At 37.4% G+C, this 15,438-nt stretch overlaps 1 protein-coding gene across 2 annotated transcripts in view; it reads left to right on the forward strand.

Annotated features, from left to right (window-relative positions):
* Positions 1-15,438, forward strand: part of CDH18 (cadherin 18) — a 601,411-nt gene that overhangs the window by 559,020 nt on the left and 26,953 nt on the right. For both annotated transcript variants that reach the window (XM_040432520.1, XM_040432521.1), the window contains exons 9-10: positions 12,228-12,345; positions 13,212-13,463. In XM_040432520.1, the coding sequence (XP_040288454.1) occupies positions 12,228-12,345; positions 13,212-13,463 (370 nt within the window). The remainder of the gene's footprint in view (positions 1-12,227; positions 12,346-13,211; positions 13,464-15,438) is intronic.

A 15,438-nucleotide genomic window follows, 5' to 3' on the forward strand; every position in this document is an offset into this window, starting at 1 on the left:
TATTATTATTATTAATAATAATACATATTAAACATGAAAAATATAAACCACATATACTTGACATCCAAAATCAGCACATAAAATATCACCAAACAATATAATACAGTCCCTGACAAAAGTCTTGTCGCTTCTCTATTTTGTAGAAACTCCTGCTATTTTTTTTTTTTTTTTTTAAGTTTTCAAATTTCTTTATTGAAGTCAATAAGATATAACAAGTGGAGGAAGCATCCTCACAAATAAAGAACATAAAATAAAACAGTAACATTGACGTCACGGTATACAATGACAGGCAAATGTGTTGGTTTCATTACAAGTATGCATATCTTGTCAACAAAGCTTCTAGAACAATACAGGATGGTATTATGTTCAGTAATGGGTTGGTATGGGTGCATAAGGTAATTAGCTTGCATGGTTTGGGATATAAAGCACAGTTGGGTCAAAAGGATCAGAATGAAGGGTTTAAGACTTCAGAACATATAGAATAAGATCCTGATACTAAGGATAAAATTGTGATAGATCGTTGAGACTCCTGAACGCCTTCCAATCTTTCCACACTTTCATGAAACCTTGAAAGTTTCTTAATTCCCAAGAGGAAATTTCTTCAAATCTGTGGATTTGGTCAACTTTTAGAAGCCATTGTTCAATGGAGGGGGTTTCTGTAGAGAGCCATAATCTCGGAATGAGAAGTCTGGCAGCTGCTACCAAATGCTTAAAAAGAACCATGTTAGTGATCCTCTGTCCAGACGGGAATACATTCAGGAGTGCTATTTCTGGAGAAGGAACTAGATCTGCTCCACATATGTGTGGTTATATGAAATATTTTCTCCCACCATCTAAGGAGTCTAGGGCATTTCCACCATATGTGGATGAAGGAGCCTCTTTCTGACAGACATCTCCAGCATTTATCGCAACCAGACAATGAGTACCTGTAAACAATATCTGGGGTCTTGTACCATCTAGTCATGATCTTGTAACCGTTTTCTTGGATATGAACGCATCTAGACGATTTATGTGGAGATTGTAGTATGGTAATAATTTCTTTACTAGTAAAGGTTCGATCCAGGTCTTTCTCCCATAGGCCAATAAATGAGGGTAAAACATTAGGAGTATGAGATCCAAATCTACTATATAGCTGCGATATAATTTTTTTGGGACATATTGAGCTATCTATCAAGCTTTCAAACCATGTTAGAGGTCTTATTAAGTCTCCCATTGAGATGTGTAAGGACATGTATGTCTTGATGAAGTATATAGGGTTATTGAGTATACGGGAGGGAGGGATTGCAAGACTCTCTCTCAGTTTATCTAATGATAGAGAAGTGTTATCGATGAGTAGATCTCTCAAACTAATATCAGAGTCTCTAAGATGTGTGGGTAGACTGTCTTGTAGTACTTTAGGGGCAGTTCGTAAAATATTGCCAAGCCGGAGGAGGGGCGAGGGGAAAGGAACATAAGGATAGGTAGATTGGAACCATTTCCAGGCGTTATAAGTAGCCCTAATTATAGTGGTTACATCTGAGGGAAAGGGAGGTATGCATTTGTATCCTAGCAAAAGCGTACTAAAAGAAGAGTTAATTAATGACTGTTCTATATGGACCCAGGATTTGTGAGAGGGAACTCTCAGCCAATCCACAACTCTGGCTAACAGGACAGCTTTCCCATATAGTTCCGGATCTGGAAGGGCAATTCCTCCCAGAGTTTTTGGTCTGTTTAGGGTTTTATAGGAGAGACAAGCTTTCTTCCCCGACCAGATGAAAGCGCTAAATAGTGATCGAAGAGAAGTATAGTATGAGGAGAGGATAGGGATAGGGAGAACCTGATTTAAGTAGGTCAATTTAGGTAGAACCAGGGATGTGAGTAGATTTTTCCTACCAAACCAAGATAGGATTGGCAGGTCTAGATCTTTAAGGGAAGTGGAGATATGGCTCAAGAGGGGTAAATAGTTTAAAGCAAACAATTGGGAAGGGTCATTACTGATCTTAACCCCTAGGTATGTAAGAAACTCCTGCTATTAACCTGACTTTTAATTAATCAATTGGTGTGAGAAATACCTCATTTGAAAAGCTAAAGCCCTCCCAAATGATGTTTAATGCACTGAAATAAATTTGTTTCACTGAAAAAAGATTTAGCATTTAATCAAGACAGAAAGGTCAAATTTTGGCAAGACAAAACTTTTGTCGCCTATACAGAAATTGAACAACTTTACTGCAAATCCAAAAATATGTCAGCAAATTAAGTAGTGGTGCTGTGAGATCCAAATTTAATATCTTGTATGACTTCCATGAGCTTGAAGGACAGCATCCATGCGGTTTGGCAAGGATTCATACAATTTATTGATGAAGTCATCAGGAATAGCAAAGAAAACAGTCTTGCATGCCTCCCAGAGTTCATCAATATTCTTTGGTTTCATCTTCCATGCTTCCTCTTTCATCCTACACCACATATGCTCAATGATGTTCATGTCTGGTGACTGGGCTGGCCAATCCTGGAGCATCTTGATCTTCTTCGCCTTAAGGAACTTTGATGTGGAGATGGAAGTATACGATGGAGCACCATCCTGCTGCAGAATTTGGCCTTTTTTATGGTTGGGAATATAAGAGGTAGCTAAGATTTCTTGGTATTTAAAACTATTGATGTTGCCTTCCACCCTGCAGATCCCTCGCACACCCCCATATTGGATGTAACCCCAGACCATGATTTTGCCTCCACCAAACTTCACTTTTTTATGGGTAAATCTCGGCTCCATGTGGGTTCCAGTAGGTCTCCTGCAATATTTGCGGCGACTGTGGTGTAATTCAACAGAAGATTCATCTGAAAAATCCACCTTCTGCCACTTTTCCAGCGTCCATCCTTTTAGCAGGCTGTGCTCTGGGGATTACATGATTGATTCACCATGTATTTCATGCCAAATAATCTCAGATGCATACAGTAATCAAATTCATAAAGAAAAGTGCCAAGTGCATTAGTGGTAAATTTACACCTCCTGTGCAAAGTGCTTATTGTGTAATTATAAAAAATAGCAACAGCTATATTAATGAAAATAGAAACCAAACGCCTACTACATCGTTGGTGGTTGCAGTGTGAGTCATAGCATCACCGAGCAGCTACTGCGCATGTCCTGACGTCCTTGCTATATCAGTCCAACGCTCACTGGGACGAAAGTCATGTGACCAAGAGGTATCATCACGCAAGTCACGTGAGCATTCCCAAGGTAATGCGTCCGGGTGAGGGAGGAGAGAAACACACACAGGATCACCTCACAAGGCTTGTCACATGATCGGGGAACGCCTGCATGTAGAAAACAATGAATACCAGTGAAAATCCATTATATTTAAAACTGGTGTGGCGCTAATAGTATATATTCACGCAGGACAAAGATGGAAATCAAACAAAATATGAATTAGTAAGAGTATTAAATATAATAACCATATAACAAATGGATTATATAGTGTGTTGTGGAGCTAGGGATATGAATTTGGTCTCGTGTCGACGGACATGAACTTGTGTCCTGCTTGATGGAACCATAACTGGTACTGATAATTTGGCCATTGCCAGTGGCAAATTCTTTCACCCAGTCCCTGCATCCCCTATTCCACAAGTGGGAGCTATCCAACCATGAATAATGGTCGGTATCTCCCACTTACCACCACTATTGGTTTCTCCCTAATGGGGGATTAATATTGCACATATAATGGTACTCTCATGTCTATATATTTAAGGTGTCTATACTCTTGAGGTGTTTTTTACACCCAAGGTGTTACACACACTATAAAATCCATTTGTTATATGGTTATTATATTTAATACTCGTACTAATTCATATTTTGTTTGATTTCCATCTTTGTCCTGCGTGAATATATCCACACCAGTTTTAAATATAAAGAATGTATTATTTAAAATTATTATTATTAAGTTATTTATTGTTTTTTTTTTACATACAGGCGTTTCCCGATCATGTGACTGGCCTTGTCGGGTGATCCAGTGTTTGTTTCTCTCCTCCCTCCCCCGGACGTGGACGCGTTACCTTGAAAACACTCACGTAACTTGTGTTGTGATGCCTCTTGGTCACGTGACTCGCGTCCCGGCGAGTGTTGGACTGATATAGCAAGGACGCCAGGACATGCACAGTAGTTGCTCGGGGACGCTATGACTCACACTGGAACCACCAACAATGTAGTAGGTATTTGGTTTAAATTTTAATTAAAATAGCTGTTGCTGTTTTTTATAATTATACAATAAGCACTTTGCACAGGAGGTGTAAATTTACCAGTAATGCACTTGGAACTTTTCTTTATAAATTTGATTATTGTATGCATCTGAGATTATTTGGTATTAAAAATACGTGGTGAATCAATCATGTTGTAACACTCAGGAATATTTTCATGAACTTATAATCATGTTTTGTTTGTTTTTACACTTTATTTGGAACATTGATAATTAATTATGTAATGATGTCATCATCAATCACTGTGGATATTTAAGGATATATCTGACATAATTTCTTTTCTTGGCAAAGGCCCCATTGAGCTGGGCTGAAACGTTGCTACAGGGGTAATAAACGGGTCTGACACCCTTTATCCACACTGGAGTGCTGACTCATTATTTGTCAATTGGAGGTTATCTTTGGACTTTGTCTTCTACAGTACATGAGGGATTTCACCCAACCTTCACTGTTGCTGTGCTGCTGTTCTTTGTTTTTTAATCTATCTATCTATCTATCTATCTATCTATCTATCTATCTATCTATTATCTATTTATTTATCTATTATCTAATATATATTATCTATTATCTATCTAGTATATACATGATCTTTTTTATCTTGATTGTATCAGAGATACAATTATTTTGGCTGTATGGTAAAATCTATTTTGCATTCAATGTAAAAAAGCATACTTTGGAACAGATGATTCAATTATATTTAAAGTGAGCAAGGCGTTAGAAATGATTAATACATCCTTGCTGCATACATTTTGCTTATGGAACAGAAGGTATAGACATTCCTCAGGGAATATCGGAAGAAAGTGACATTTGTAAGGTATATTTGCTTAACCTAACAAGGAATAGATTCAATGTGTTCTCTGTCATATGAATATGTATCAGTAAGCAGAAATACACTGCTTTTCCTGTTCAGTGCATTTGTACAATCATTACAGCTACATCTGAAAGATGTGACACTTTATAGTTAGAGCACTACGCACAGTGCTTTCCTCAGGGCACATCTCCATTATTAGTAGCAGCAATACACATGCTGACATGTTGGTACATGGCAGCGTGTGAAACAATACAAAATGATTGAGCAGTAGCATTGAGTGGTTCTGGAAGTACAAATATTGAGAGGTGAGAAATTTCATAGCTTATAAAACATACAGAAAAATGCAGATATGTGTCTGAATGCTCACCAGATGAAGCCACCATATTGAAGGTCAGAAGGATTTATTTTTCTTTATATTCTCTGTGCTGTTAGGGCGTGCTGTGATTGGGATTACCGAGGTGAAGGACTACAGTTATTTTCTTGAACAAACATTACCACTATTTATCATTATTTCCATGAATTACTATTACAAGCATTAAAGGGAAGGTGTCACCAAAAATGGTATCTGCCAGTTAAAATAAGAAAGTAGCATGTATCCCTTTTTTCTAATCTGTTTTTCTGATTGTAGATTAATTTTTTTCTATTTCCTGAACATAATTATGGGGGAGGCCATCTTGCCTGAGCTGTTCTTAAAAACATTTACACAGCATTAAGAAAATTGCTTTACGGCAGCCCCATGGGCCATAGGCACAACGGTCTGGAGGAGACCTCACTGACTTGTATTGGAGAGTTTTCTAGGCATTCTCTGTGACATGTGCAGACGTCATTGTACAGGGAGTGCAGAATTATTAGGCAAGTTGTATTTTTGAGGATTAATTTTATTATTGAACAACAACCATGTTCTCAATGAACCCACAAAACTCATTAATATCAAAGCTGAATATTTTTGGAAGTAGTTTTTAGTTTGTTTTTAGTTTTAGCTATTTTAGGGGGATATCTGTGTGTGCAGGTGACTATTACTGTGCATAATTATTAGGCAACTTAACAAAAAACAAATATATACCCATTTCAATTATTTATTTTTACCAGTGAAACCAATATAACATCTCAACATTCACAAATATACATTTCTGACATTCAAAAACAAAACAAAAACAAATCAGTGACCAATATAGCCACCTTTCTTTGCAAGGACACTCAAAAGCCTGCCATCCATGGATTCTGTCAGTGTTTTGATCTGTTCACCATCAACATTGCGTGCAGCAGCAACCACAGCCTCCCAGACACTGTTCAGAGAGGTGTACTGTTTTCTCTCCTTGTAAATCTCACATTTGATAATGGACCACAGGTTCTCAATGGGGTTCAGATCAGGTGAACAAGGAGGCCATGTCATTAGATTTTCTTCTTTTATACTCTTTCTTGCCAGCCACGCTGTGGAGTACTTGGACGCGTGTGATGGAGCATTGTCCTGCATGAAAATCATGTTTTTCTTGAAGGATGCAGACTTCTTCCTGTATCACTGCTTGAAGAAGGTGTCTTCCAGAAACTGGAAGTAGGACTGGGAGTTGAGCTTGACTCCATCCTCAACCCGAAAAGGCCCCACAAGCTCATCTTTGATGATACCAGCCCAAACCAGTACTCCACCTCCACCTTGCTGGCGTCTGAGTCGGACTGGAGCTCTCTGCCCTTTACCAATCCAGCCACGGGCCCATCCATCTGGCCCATCAAGACTCACTCTCATTTCATCAGTCCATAAAACCTTAGAAAAATCAGTCTTGAGATATTTCTTGGCCCAGTCTTGACGTTTCAGCTTGTGTCTCTTGTTCATTGGTGGTCGTCTTTCAGCCTTTCTTACCTTGGCCATGTCTCTGAGTATTGCACACCTTGTGCTTTTGGGCACTCCAGTGATGTTGCAGCTCTGAAATATGGCCAAACTGGTGGCAAGTGGCATCTTGGCAGCTGCACGCTTGACTTTTCTCAGTTCATGGGCAGTTATTTTGCGCCATGGTTTTTCCACACGCTTCTTGCGACCCTGTTGACTATTTTGAATGAAACGCTTGATTGTTCGATGATCACGCTTCAGAAGCTTTGCAATTTTAAGAGTGCTGCATCCCTCTGCAAGATATCTCACTATTTTTGACTTTTCTGAGCCTGTCAAGTCCTTCATTTGACCCATTTTGCCAAAGGAAAGGAAGTTGCCTAATAATTATGCACACCTAATATAGGGTGTTAATATCATTAGACCACACCCCTTCTCATTACAGAGATGCACATCACCTAATATGCTTAATTGGTAGTAGGCTTTCGAGCCTATACAGCTTGGAGTAAGACAACATGCATAAAGAGGATGATGTGGTCAAAATACTCATTTGCCTAATAATTCTGCACGCAGTGTATAAGGAAGGAATAGATAGGCTTTGACAATCACTTATTGTGAATGGTGGATCCTGACTTAACTATACACAGAGGTGATATCACTACAGGCAGTATTAGAATTAGTTAACTGCCTTAAAGTGATTTATATAAACCAAGAAATAGCGCCTATTATTAGACATTGTGGCCAGTGCGAAAACTGCAGGATTTTATCTTTTTTGTTTAAATATATGGAATACATGGAAAATTAAAAACATCATTAAACATTATTTTTTAAAATATGTTAACCCCTTATTGACTAATAACATACTGTGTACATCATGATGTAGTGTTAGTTACCGCATCATGACGTGCACAGTATGTCATAAGATCAAAGTGTCATAGCAAATATACTTATATAATTGTGGTCACACCGGCATCTAAACGGGTGCTAAGGACTACTGAGCTGTCCGGGCACCGCCAGGGGAACAATCACAGTGGTCCTCGCCTTTGGATCGCTGTGATTGGTCAGTCAAATTTGTCTGACCAATTGCAGCGTTCAGCAGCGCAGCTGCGATCTCCTCAGTTAGTGTTGAGGAGATTGGGGCTGCCCTGCTGTGTTTACTGGGCCCGATCGGCCGTTTAACCCGTTCCATGCTGTGGTTTGTAGGGACCGCTGTATAAAAGCGGTTAACAGGGAGGAAGCTTCCTCCCTCCCCATCGGGTGCTGCACTGCTGTGGCAGTGTCCCGATTGATCATAACAGAGGAGAACATGCTTTGCTGTGGCAGCATCCTGATGGTTACCATGGCAACTGGACGCCTTACACAGGCATCCAGGCTTGCCATGGTATGTAAACCTGACAGGGTCCTGCCAGAGGCAGGAGCCTGATCAGGCATACTGTGAATGAAAATACACTGCAGTACCCTATACAGTGTACTGCACTGTATTGTAGAGCCATCAGACCCACTGGATCTTCAAGAACAAAGTGGGTCTGAGTCAAAAATTTGTAGAAAAAGTGTAAAAAAATGAAAAAGTTAAAAAAAATCTAACATTTTCCCATATACGCACATTTATAATTGTGTAAAAATAAAATACCCTAATATGTTTGGTATTGCTGTGTCCAAAACAACCAGCTCTATAAAAATATCACATGAGCTAACCCGGTGAATCATTTTTTGTAGCATATCATCACAAAAAGTGAAACTCCAAGTGATCAAAATGGTGTATGCCTCCCAAAATAGAACCAATCAAACCATCACCTCTTCCCCAAAAAAATATGATCTGCTTAAGACAATCGGCGAAAAAATATAAAAGCTATGGCTTTTGTTCCAAAAAGGCTATTATTGTGCAAAAATTAAATATGAAAAAGTATACATATTAGGTATTGCCACATCCATAATGACCTGATCTATAAAAATATCACATGACCTAACGTGAACACCGTAAAAAAAAAAAAAAATGCCAAAAAAGACATTTTTTGTTACCTACGACACAACACCAAGCAATCAAAATGGCATATGCCCCCCAAAATAGTACCAATTAAACTTCTACCTCATAAAAAAATTTGTCCCTACCGACAATCGGCCAAAAAATAAAAAAAGCTATGGCTCTCAGACCATGAAGACACGAAAACATTTTTTGTGTTTCAAAAATGCTATTATTGCGTAAAAGTTATGATTGTTTCTACTGTAGCATGCATCTGGGGGGCTTCAAATAGGACATGGTGTCTAAAAACCAGTCCAGCAAAATCTGCTTTCCAAAAACCACATGGCGCTCTTTTTTTTCTGCGCCCTGCCATGTGCCCATACAGCAGTTTACCACCACATGTGGGGTATTTCTGTAATCTGAAGAATCAGGGTAATAAATATTGAGTTTTTTTGGGCTGTTAACCCTCAATGTTTTAAAGAAATTTTTTTATTAAAATGGAAAATCTGTCAAAAAATTCAAATTTAGAAATGTCATCTCCATTTTCATTTAATTCTTGTGGAATACCTAAAGGGTTAACAAAGTTTATAAAATCAGTTTTGAGTTACCTGAGGGGTGTAGTTTCCAAAATGGGATAATTTATGGGGGATTTCTACTATGTAAGCCCCACAAAGTGTCTTTAGACCTGAACTGGTCCTTAAAAATCGGGTTTTAAGGATTGCTTCTAAAATTATAAACCTTCTTACGTCCCAAAAAATAAAATGACATTTACAAAATGATGCCAACATAAAGTGGACATATGTGGAATGTTAAGTAATTAATATTTCATGAGGTATCACTTTCTGAAATTTATGAAGTACAATGTGTCATAAAAAACAGTCTCAGAAAGGCTTGGATAAGTAAACGTGTTCCAAAGTTATTAACACATAAAGTGACACATGTCAAATTTTCAAAAATAAGCCTGGTCACAAAGGTGCAAAATGGCCTGGTCATTGAGGGGTTAAACCTAAAAAAGGTGATTTAAACAGCAGGTTATTTTCTGATGATGCATTTCCTTTAATATAGTAATGTAATTACTGTCTGTTTGATCTGCTATTTTTTTGCTAATTGATGATTTGCTGCCGAGCATGTGGAACATGATCCCTTCAGAGTGCTGTAGGGGCATGGGGAATCAGCAAAAAGTGGAGAAAACTGGTTTGTGGTGTACGTTGTCTTGTACTACAAGGAAGAGGAAATAACCATGTGTTCAGAGTACAGGTGCTTAATGTCGCACAGACAGGAAATAAACACACCAAAAATATGGTAATTTGACTGCATATGGGACAAAGGCATTTCACACATCTATTTAAACACATTTTTAGGGACTAGGAAATAAAACATTTAACTTTTGTAGAAATCTTAGTTCATTTATTTGTATTCAGTTCAAGTTATTGAGATATGTCAAATATCTGAGGGTCTCATAGCTTCTGAGTTAAATACATTTCAGTGTGAGAAAGAAAGAAAGTGTTATAACTATAAATGTTCATATTGATTGGGGTCATTATTGCCTTTGAATCCAAACTATTGTCATCTTCGATTGAGGGAAAAAGTGTCGCCAGTGGTTTTGATCACAAAAAAAACAGATACAGTATGAAATTTCTTAAGCCCCTGCTTTTATTGTGAAAAACAATATTAACTTACCTTACACATTGTAAAGTTCTCTTAAAGGGGTTCTCTGAGCTTTTTATATTGATGACTTATCCTCAGGATTGGTCATCAATATCAGATTGGCGCAAACCAAAACCTGGGACCCCCACTGATGAGCTGTATGAGGAGACAGCACGCACTGTATGCACCTGCCATCTTCCTTCTCTCTTTCTGTCCACTGCTGCTTTGTCAAAGACATATCCTAAGGATAGGTCATCAATATTAAAAGACCCAGAACCACTTCAATACACACTATATACAAATAAACAAGATCCCCTATACCCGTTATTCCTTTTTAATTAAATTTATTTGATACGAATACTCATTTTATTAGTTTATATCATTATAATGTACACATACACTGAGCTTGGAAAAATCTACAAGTAAAAATGAGTGTGTTAATGCCCTTGGATAGGTTCTAGTTGTACTATGTTATTAATATGTTCTGTTATTTTCAAGACCTGCTTTTGAAGCTCTTCAAATTATGATTCCAGTTATGTTTGCTCTAATCACCACTTACACTTACAGTGCCTACTGTAAAACTTGGAGAAGGAGTCATGATAATTTGCATCATCTCAGTCAATTGCATGCTTATAACTTTGTGAGAAAAATGTGGGACTATTTCATGTTCACATATAACCGTGCCCCTGTGAACAAAGGAGTCTCCAAAGATATGGTTTTATAAGTTTGTTATGGAGAAACTTGAGTGGCCTGCACAGAGCCCTGATTTTAACTCTTTGATCACCTTTGGGTTACTTTGGAACACTAATTGTGAGCCAACATAAAGCCTGACTTCACAAGTGCATGTTTGATTGAATGGTCAAAGATCCCCTCAGCAACACTCCAAAACCTTGTGGAAATCCTTCAGAGAAGAGTGGATATTGTTATAGATACAAAGCAGTAAGACATGACAAGAAATATATATATTAATCTGGTATCACCATAATTGAAACAACCTTTAGAGTAAAGTAATAAACCACACGGTGAACCCCATAAAAAAAAAGTAAATAAAAAGCAATGAAAAAGTCATAAATAGCCAAATATGGTACCAATAATAGCTACAGCCCGTCCAGTAAAAACAAGCCATCACACAATATTTGATATAGTGCTATATATTAGTTTTTTAGAATATTTGTCATTTTGTTTCCATCTGAAGTTATGATTCCTCCCTGCTTAAGTTGCTTGCCAAGCAACTTAAGCAGGGAGGAATCATGACTTCAGATGGAAAAAAATTATGAATATTCCAAAAAGTGAATAGATAGCACTATATTCTATAGTGCTATATATTCGTTTTTGACCCACGCCTGTATTGATTGCGTAATATTTGCATATTACGCAATCATGAACTTGCTGATTTTCAAGTAAAAAAAAGAATGTAGAATATAACGAATATACAAATTTGCGAATATCCGATGAATATTCTACAAAATATTCGCAGAAATATTGTGAATTCGAATATGACCCCTGTCGCTCATCACTAAAAGGTAGCACGCTTCTATATTTATGCTCATGGTTTTGGAATGGGATTGCCAATAAGATCATGCTTTTTGCCATATGGTGCAGATAAAATGTTGTCCAACCTTTTGCTGTTGAAATTCTGATCTGTTGTTATAACATACATATATTCAGAACTACATAGAGTATTAATTTGAAATATTCTCCTTTTCTAAGACACACACTTTCATTGTTCAATAAATGCTGTGGTTGATATATATTTTTCTTTCTACTAGGTTATTCATACGATCACAGCCGTAGATAAAGATGACACAGCAAATGGGCAAAAATTTCATTTTTCTCTGCGAGAAAGTCACCCGCAAAACCCAAACTTCACTTTAAGAAATAATGAAGGTAATTAATTTTGGCTATTTATTATATTACCTATTATGTGCTGTATAATAATAGGATGAAATGCCTCTAAAATGTGTAACTGAATAATTTCTCTCATTTTAGCCAGCATTTCTTTAACGCATATCTCCAGTTTCAAAATAATTTGTATATTTAATGGAACTTACTGACTGAATTTACTAACTAAGCCTATTTGTAATATACTCCATGGGTCCATTTACACGTCCATTGTTTCTTTCCTGATCTGTTCCGTTTTTTGCGGAACAGATCTGGACCAGTTCTGTACCCATTCATTTTCAATGGGTCCTGAAAAAAATCGGACAGCTCAATGTCTGATTTTTTTTTCAGGACCCATTGAAAATGAATGGGTACAGAACTGGTCCAGATCTGTTTCGCAAAAAATGGAACAGATCAGGAAAGAAACAACGGACGTGTGAATGGACCCTTAGAGGTCAATTCCTCCTTCAAAGTAATCTGTAAGAACATTCTGCATGTCTAAAACTTTCAGTAGACATGATCTTTCCTTAAAGCCTCTGTACTCACTGTAAGCCTCCACCTCATGCGAGCTGAGCAGTAGATGCCTGGATTTGCATGTCCAAGAGATAGACCCTACTCATTCAGCCTTGTTTCAGGAAGAAATAGCCATCATTGCAGCTGTGAGGGATAGTTTTGTTGTTCGGCATAATGTTGCTTCTATTAGTCCGAACATATTACATTATAGTTGTAACTGGAGGTCCCATACACTCTAAGATCTTTATTCCATATAAGAGTACCTTCCACTTATATCTCATTGCCCCTCATTGCCCTATATGGTCAATAAAATATGATGCCATCTCAAGTGCAAATAATGCTATTATTTATTTTGTTAGATAATACAGCAAGTATTTTAACAAGACGGAGAAAGTTTAGTAGAACATCTCAAGATATTTACTACCTTCCTATTGTTGTTACCGATGGTGGGACCCCATCTTTAAGTAGCACCGGAACCCTCACTATTAGAGTATGTGCCTGTGAAAGAGATGGACGAGTAAGAACTTGCCATGCTGAAGCTTTTCTATTATCTGCTGGACTTAGTACTGGAGCCTTAATCGCAATTCTGCTTTGCATTGTCATTCTACTTGGTGAGCATCAACACAATTAATGACAGTGAATGTATTTAATAAGGGCTTTTAGGTTTAAATTGGAAATAACATATGTTCAAAATATGCTTATGCAAATAAAATGTGGTTTGCACATTTGTTAATTAAGCTGGAAACATCTGGACTGTGGTGACAGTTATTGTTCTGATTCAATCACTTATAATACTGTATAATGATTAATAGCATATCCTCCGTTAAAAGATATTCCTTCACTGCATAAAATAGATTTAATGAAATTGTTTTATTTCATACTTATAATTAGGGTTGTACGAATTGAAGTTCTTGCAAAGCAGAATTTCCTTGTTCTTCGTGGTACTGAGTAATACAGCCTTTATTTTGAGAACAATTAAAACCAAAGTGTATAAATTTAGTTTAATTTAAGATAGATATCCCACTTCTCCAAAGCTTCTCCAAAGCTTTATTTGGGGTTACTTTACTATGCAGCACTATTATTGTAAAATGTATGGCTTGTCATTTGCAGGTTTGGTTCTACTCAGAAATCAGCATTTTTTATGTTCTGATAATGGCATGCTTGTCCTTTCACTTGAATGGGATAAAGCTGTAACAATCAAAACAGCCACTATGAAAAGTATGGCATTCTAAGTATGAACCAGTCTGCAACCTGATATAAACTTTGAAGAGGCAGTTCCAATGCTGCAGCCCCTTCATACAACTGACTAGAAGCAGTGCAGAAAGTGAAACCTCCACCAATCTAACTTTAAAGGATAAGGGTCCATTCACATGTCCATATGTGTTTCGCAGATTCGCAAAACACGGACATCGGCAATGTGCGTTCTGCATTTTACGGACCACACATCGCCTAACTATGCAATTGCGGACAAGAATAGGACATGTTCTATTTTTTTGCGGAAGTGGGGATCCGCAAATGGGGATGCGGACAGCACATTCCGGCCCCATTGAAAATTGCGGAACGGATGCGGACCCATTTTGCGGACGTGTGAATGGACCCCAACTGTCATATTTTCAATCAAAAAATCTATTTTGGCATATGTTACTGCTGCAGCAGCATTATGCATAAAGCAATCTTTAGTTTCTTCACTTACCACTGTTTTCCTTGAGTTACGTGTTTTTAATCCTACATTATGAGGACCTTCTGAAAATGGCTCCTCTGCCAGTTCTCTGAGGCAAAAACTGCATTCCCTCAGGTCACATACAAACTTGCTGTAGCCAACAGCTACCTGCCAGCCAATCAGATTGGATTACTGAGAGACACGCCTCCTCACTCTGAAGCCTAATGCAGGCATGCAGTGTGAAGGACCGCCCCTCTGTCTTCCTAGCCAGAGACAGATGAGCAGTAGCAACTGTCTTTTAAGGGAGCAGTGGAAAGGGACAGAGGACATTAATTAAAGCTGTTATTATAAGGAAATTACAGATCTTTTGGCAATCATTGACAGACTAACTCTAGTATACATGCCTAGCTCTAATAAACTAGCAAATAAAATAAAAAATGACAGTTATCTTTTAATGGCTTATCATATAGCATTTCTCTCCTATTCTTCTCCTCCTTGTTTACAAAATGCTTGAAAAAAATGTCACAAGCTAAAGCATGCTACATTTTTGGGAATAAGCCAGTAAGACACAAACGCCAACTAACAAAAGTGTCAGGAACAACAAAACACTAGGAGAGAAAAAAATAAAAACACTTATGGCCTACATTTAATATTTCCCATAGATTTTCAAATAACATCTGAAGCTGGTATTTTTACTGCAAAAATATTACTAAAAATACAGTACAGAAAAATGTCATTAAAAACTACTACTAGAGGTCTATTTCAATGTATGGTAATGACAATTAGATTGTTGTATGTTTAATTCCCCAAGTAGGACTTGAAAAAGGGAAAAAGTAACAAAAAATAGATAAAAATTTCAAGTAAAAAAATTAAATTCACTTAGTTATAATTGGTTAAAAATTAATATAATAAAAAACTACACAAAA

This window comes from Bufo bufo, chromosome 5 (genome assembly GCF_905171765.1).
Source record: "Bufo bufo chromosome 5, aBufBuf1.1, whole genome shotgun sequence".
Classification (NCBI taxonomy): Eukaryota; Metazoa; Chordata; class Amphibia; order Anura; family Bufonidae; genus Bufo; species Bufo bufo.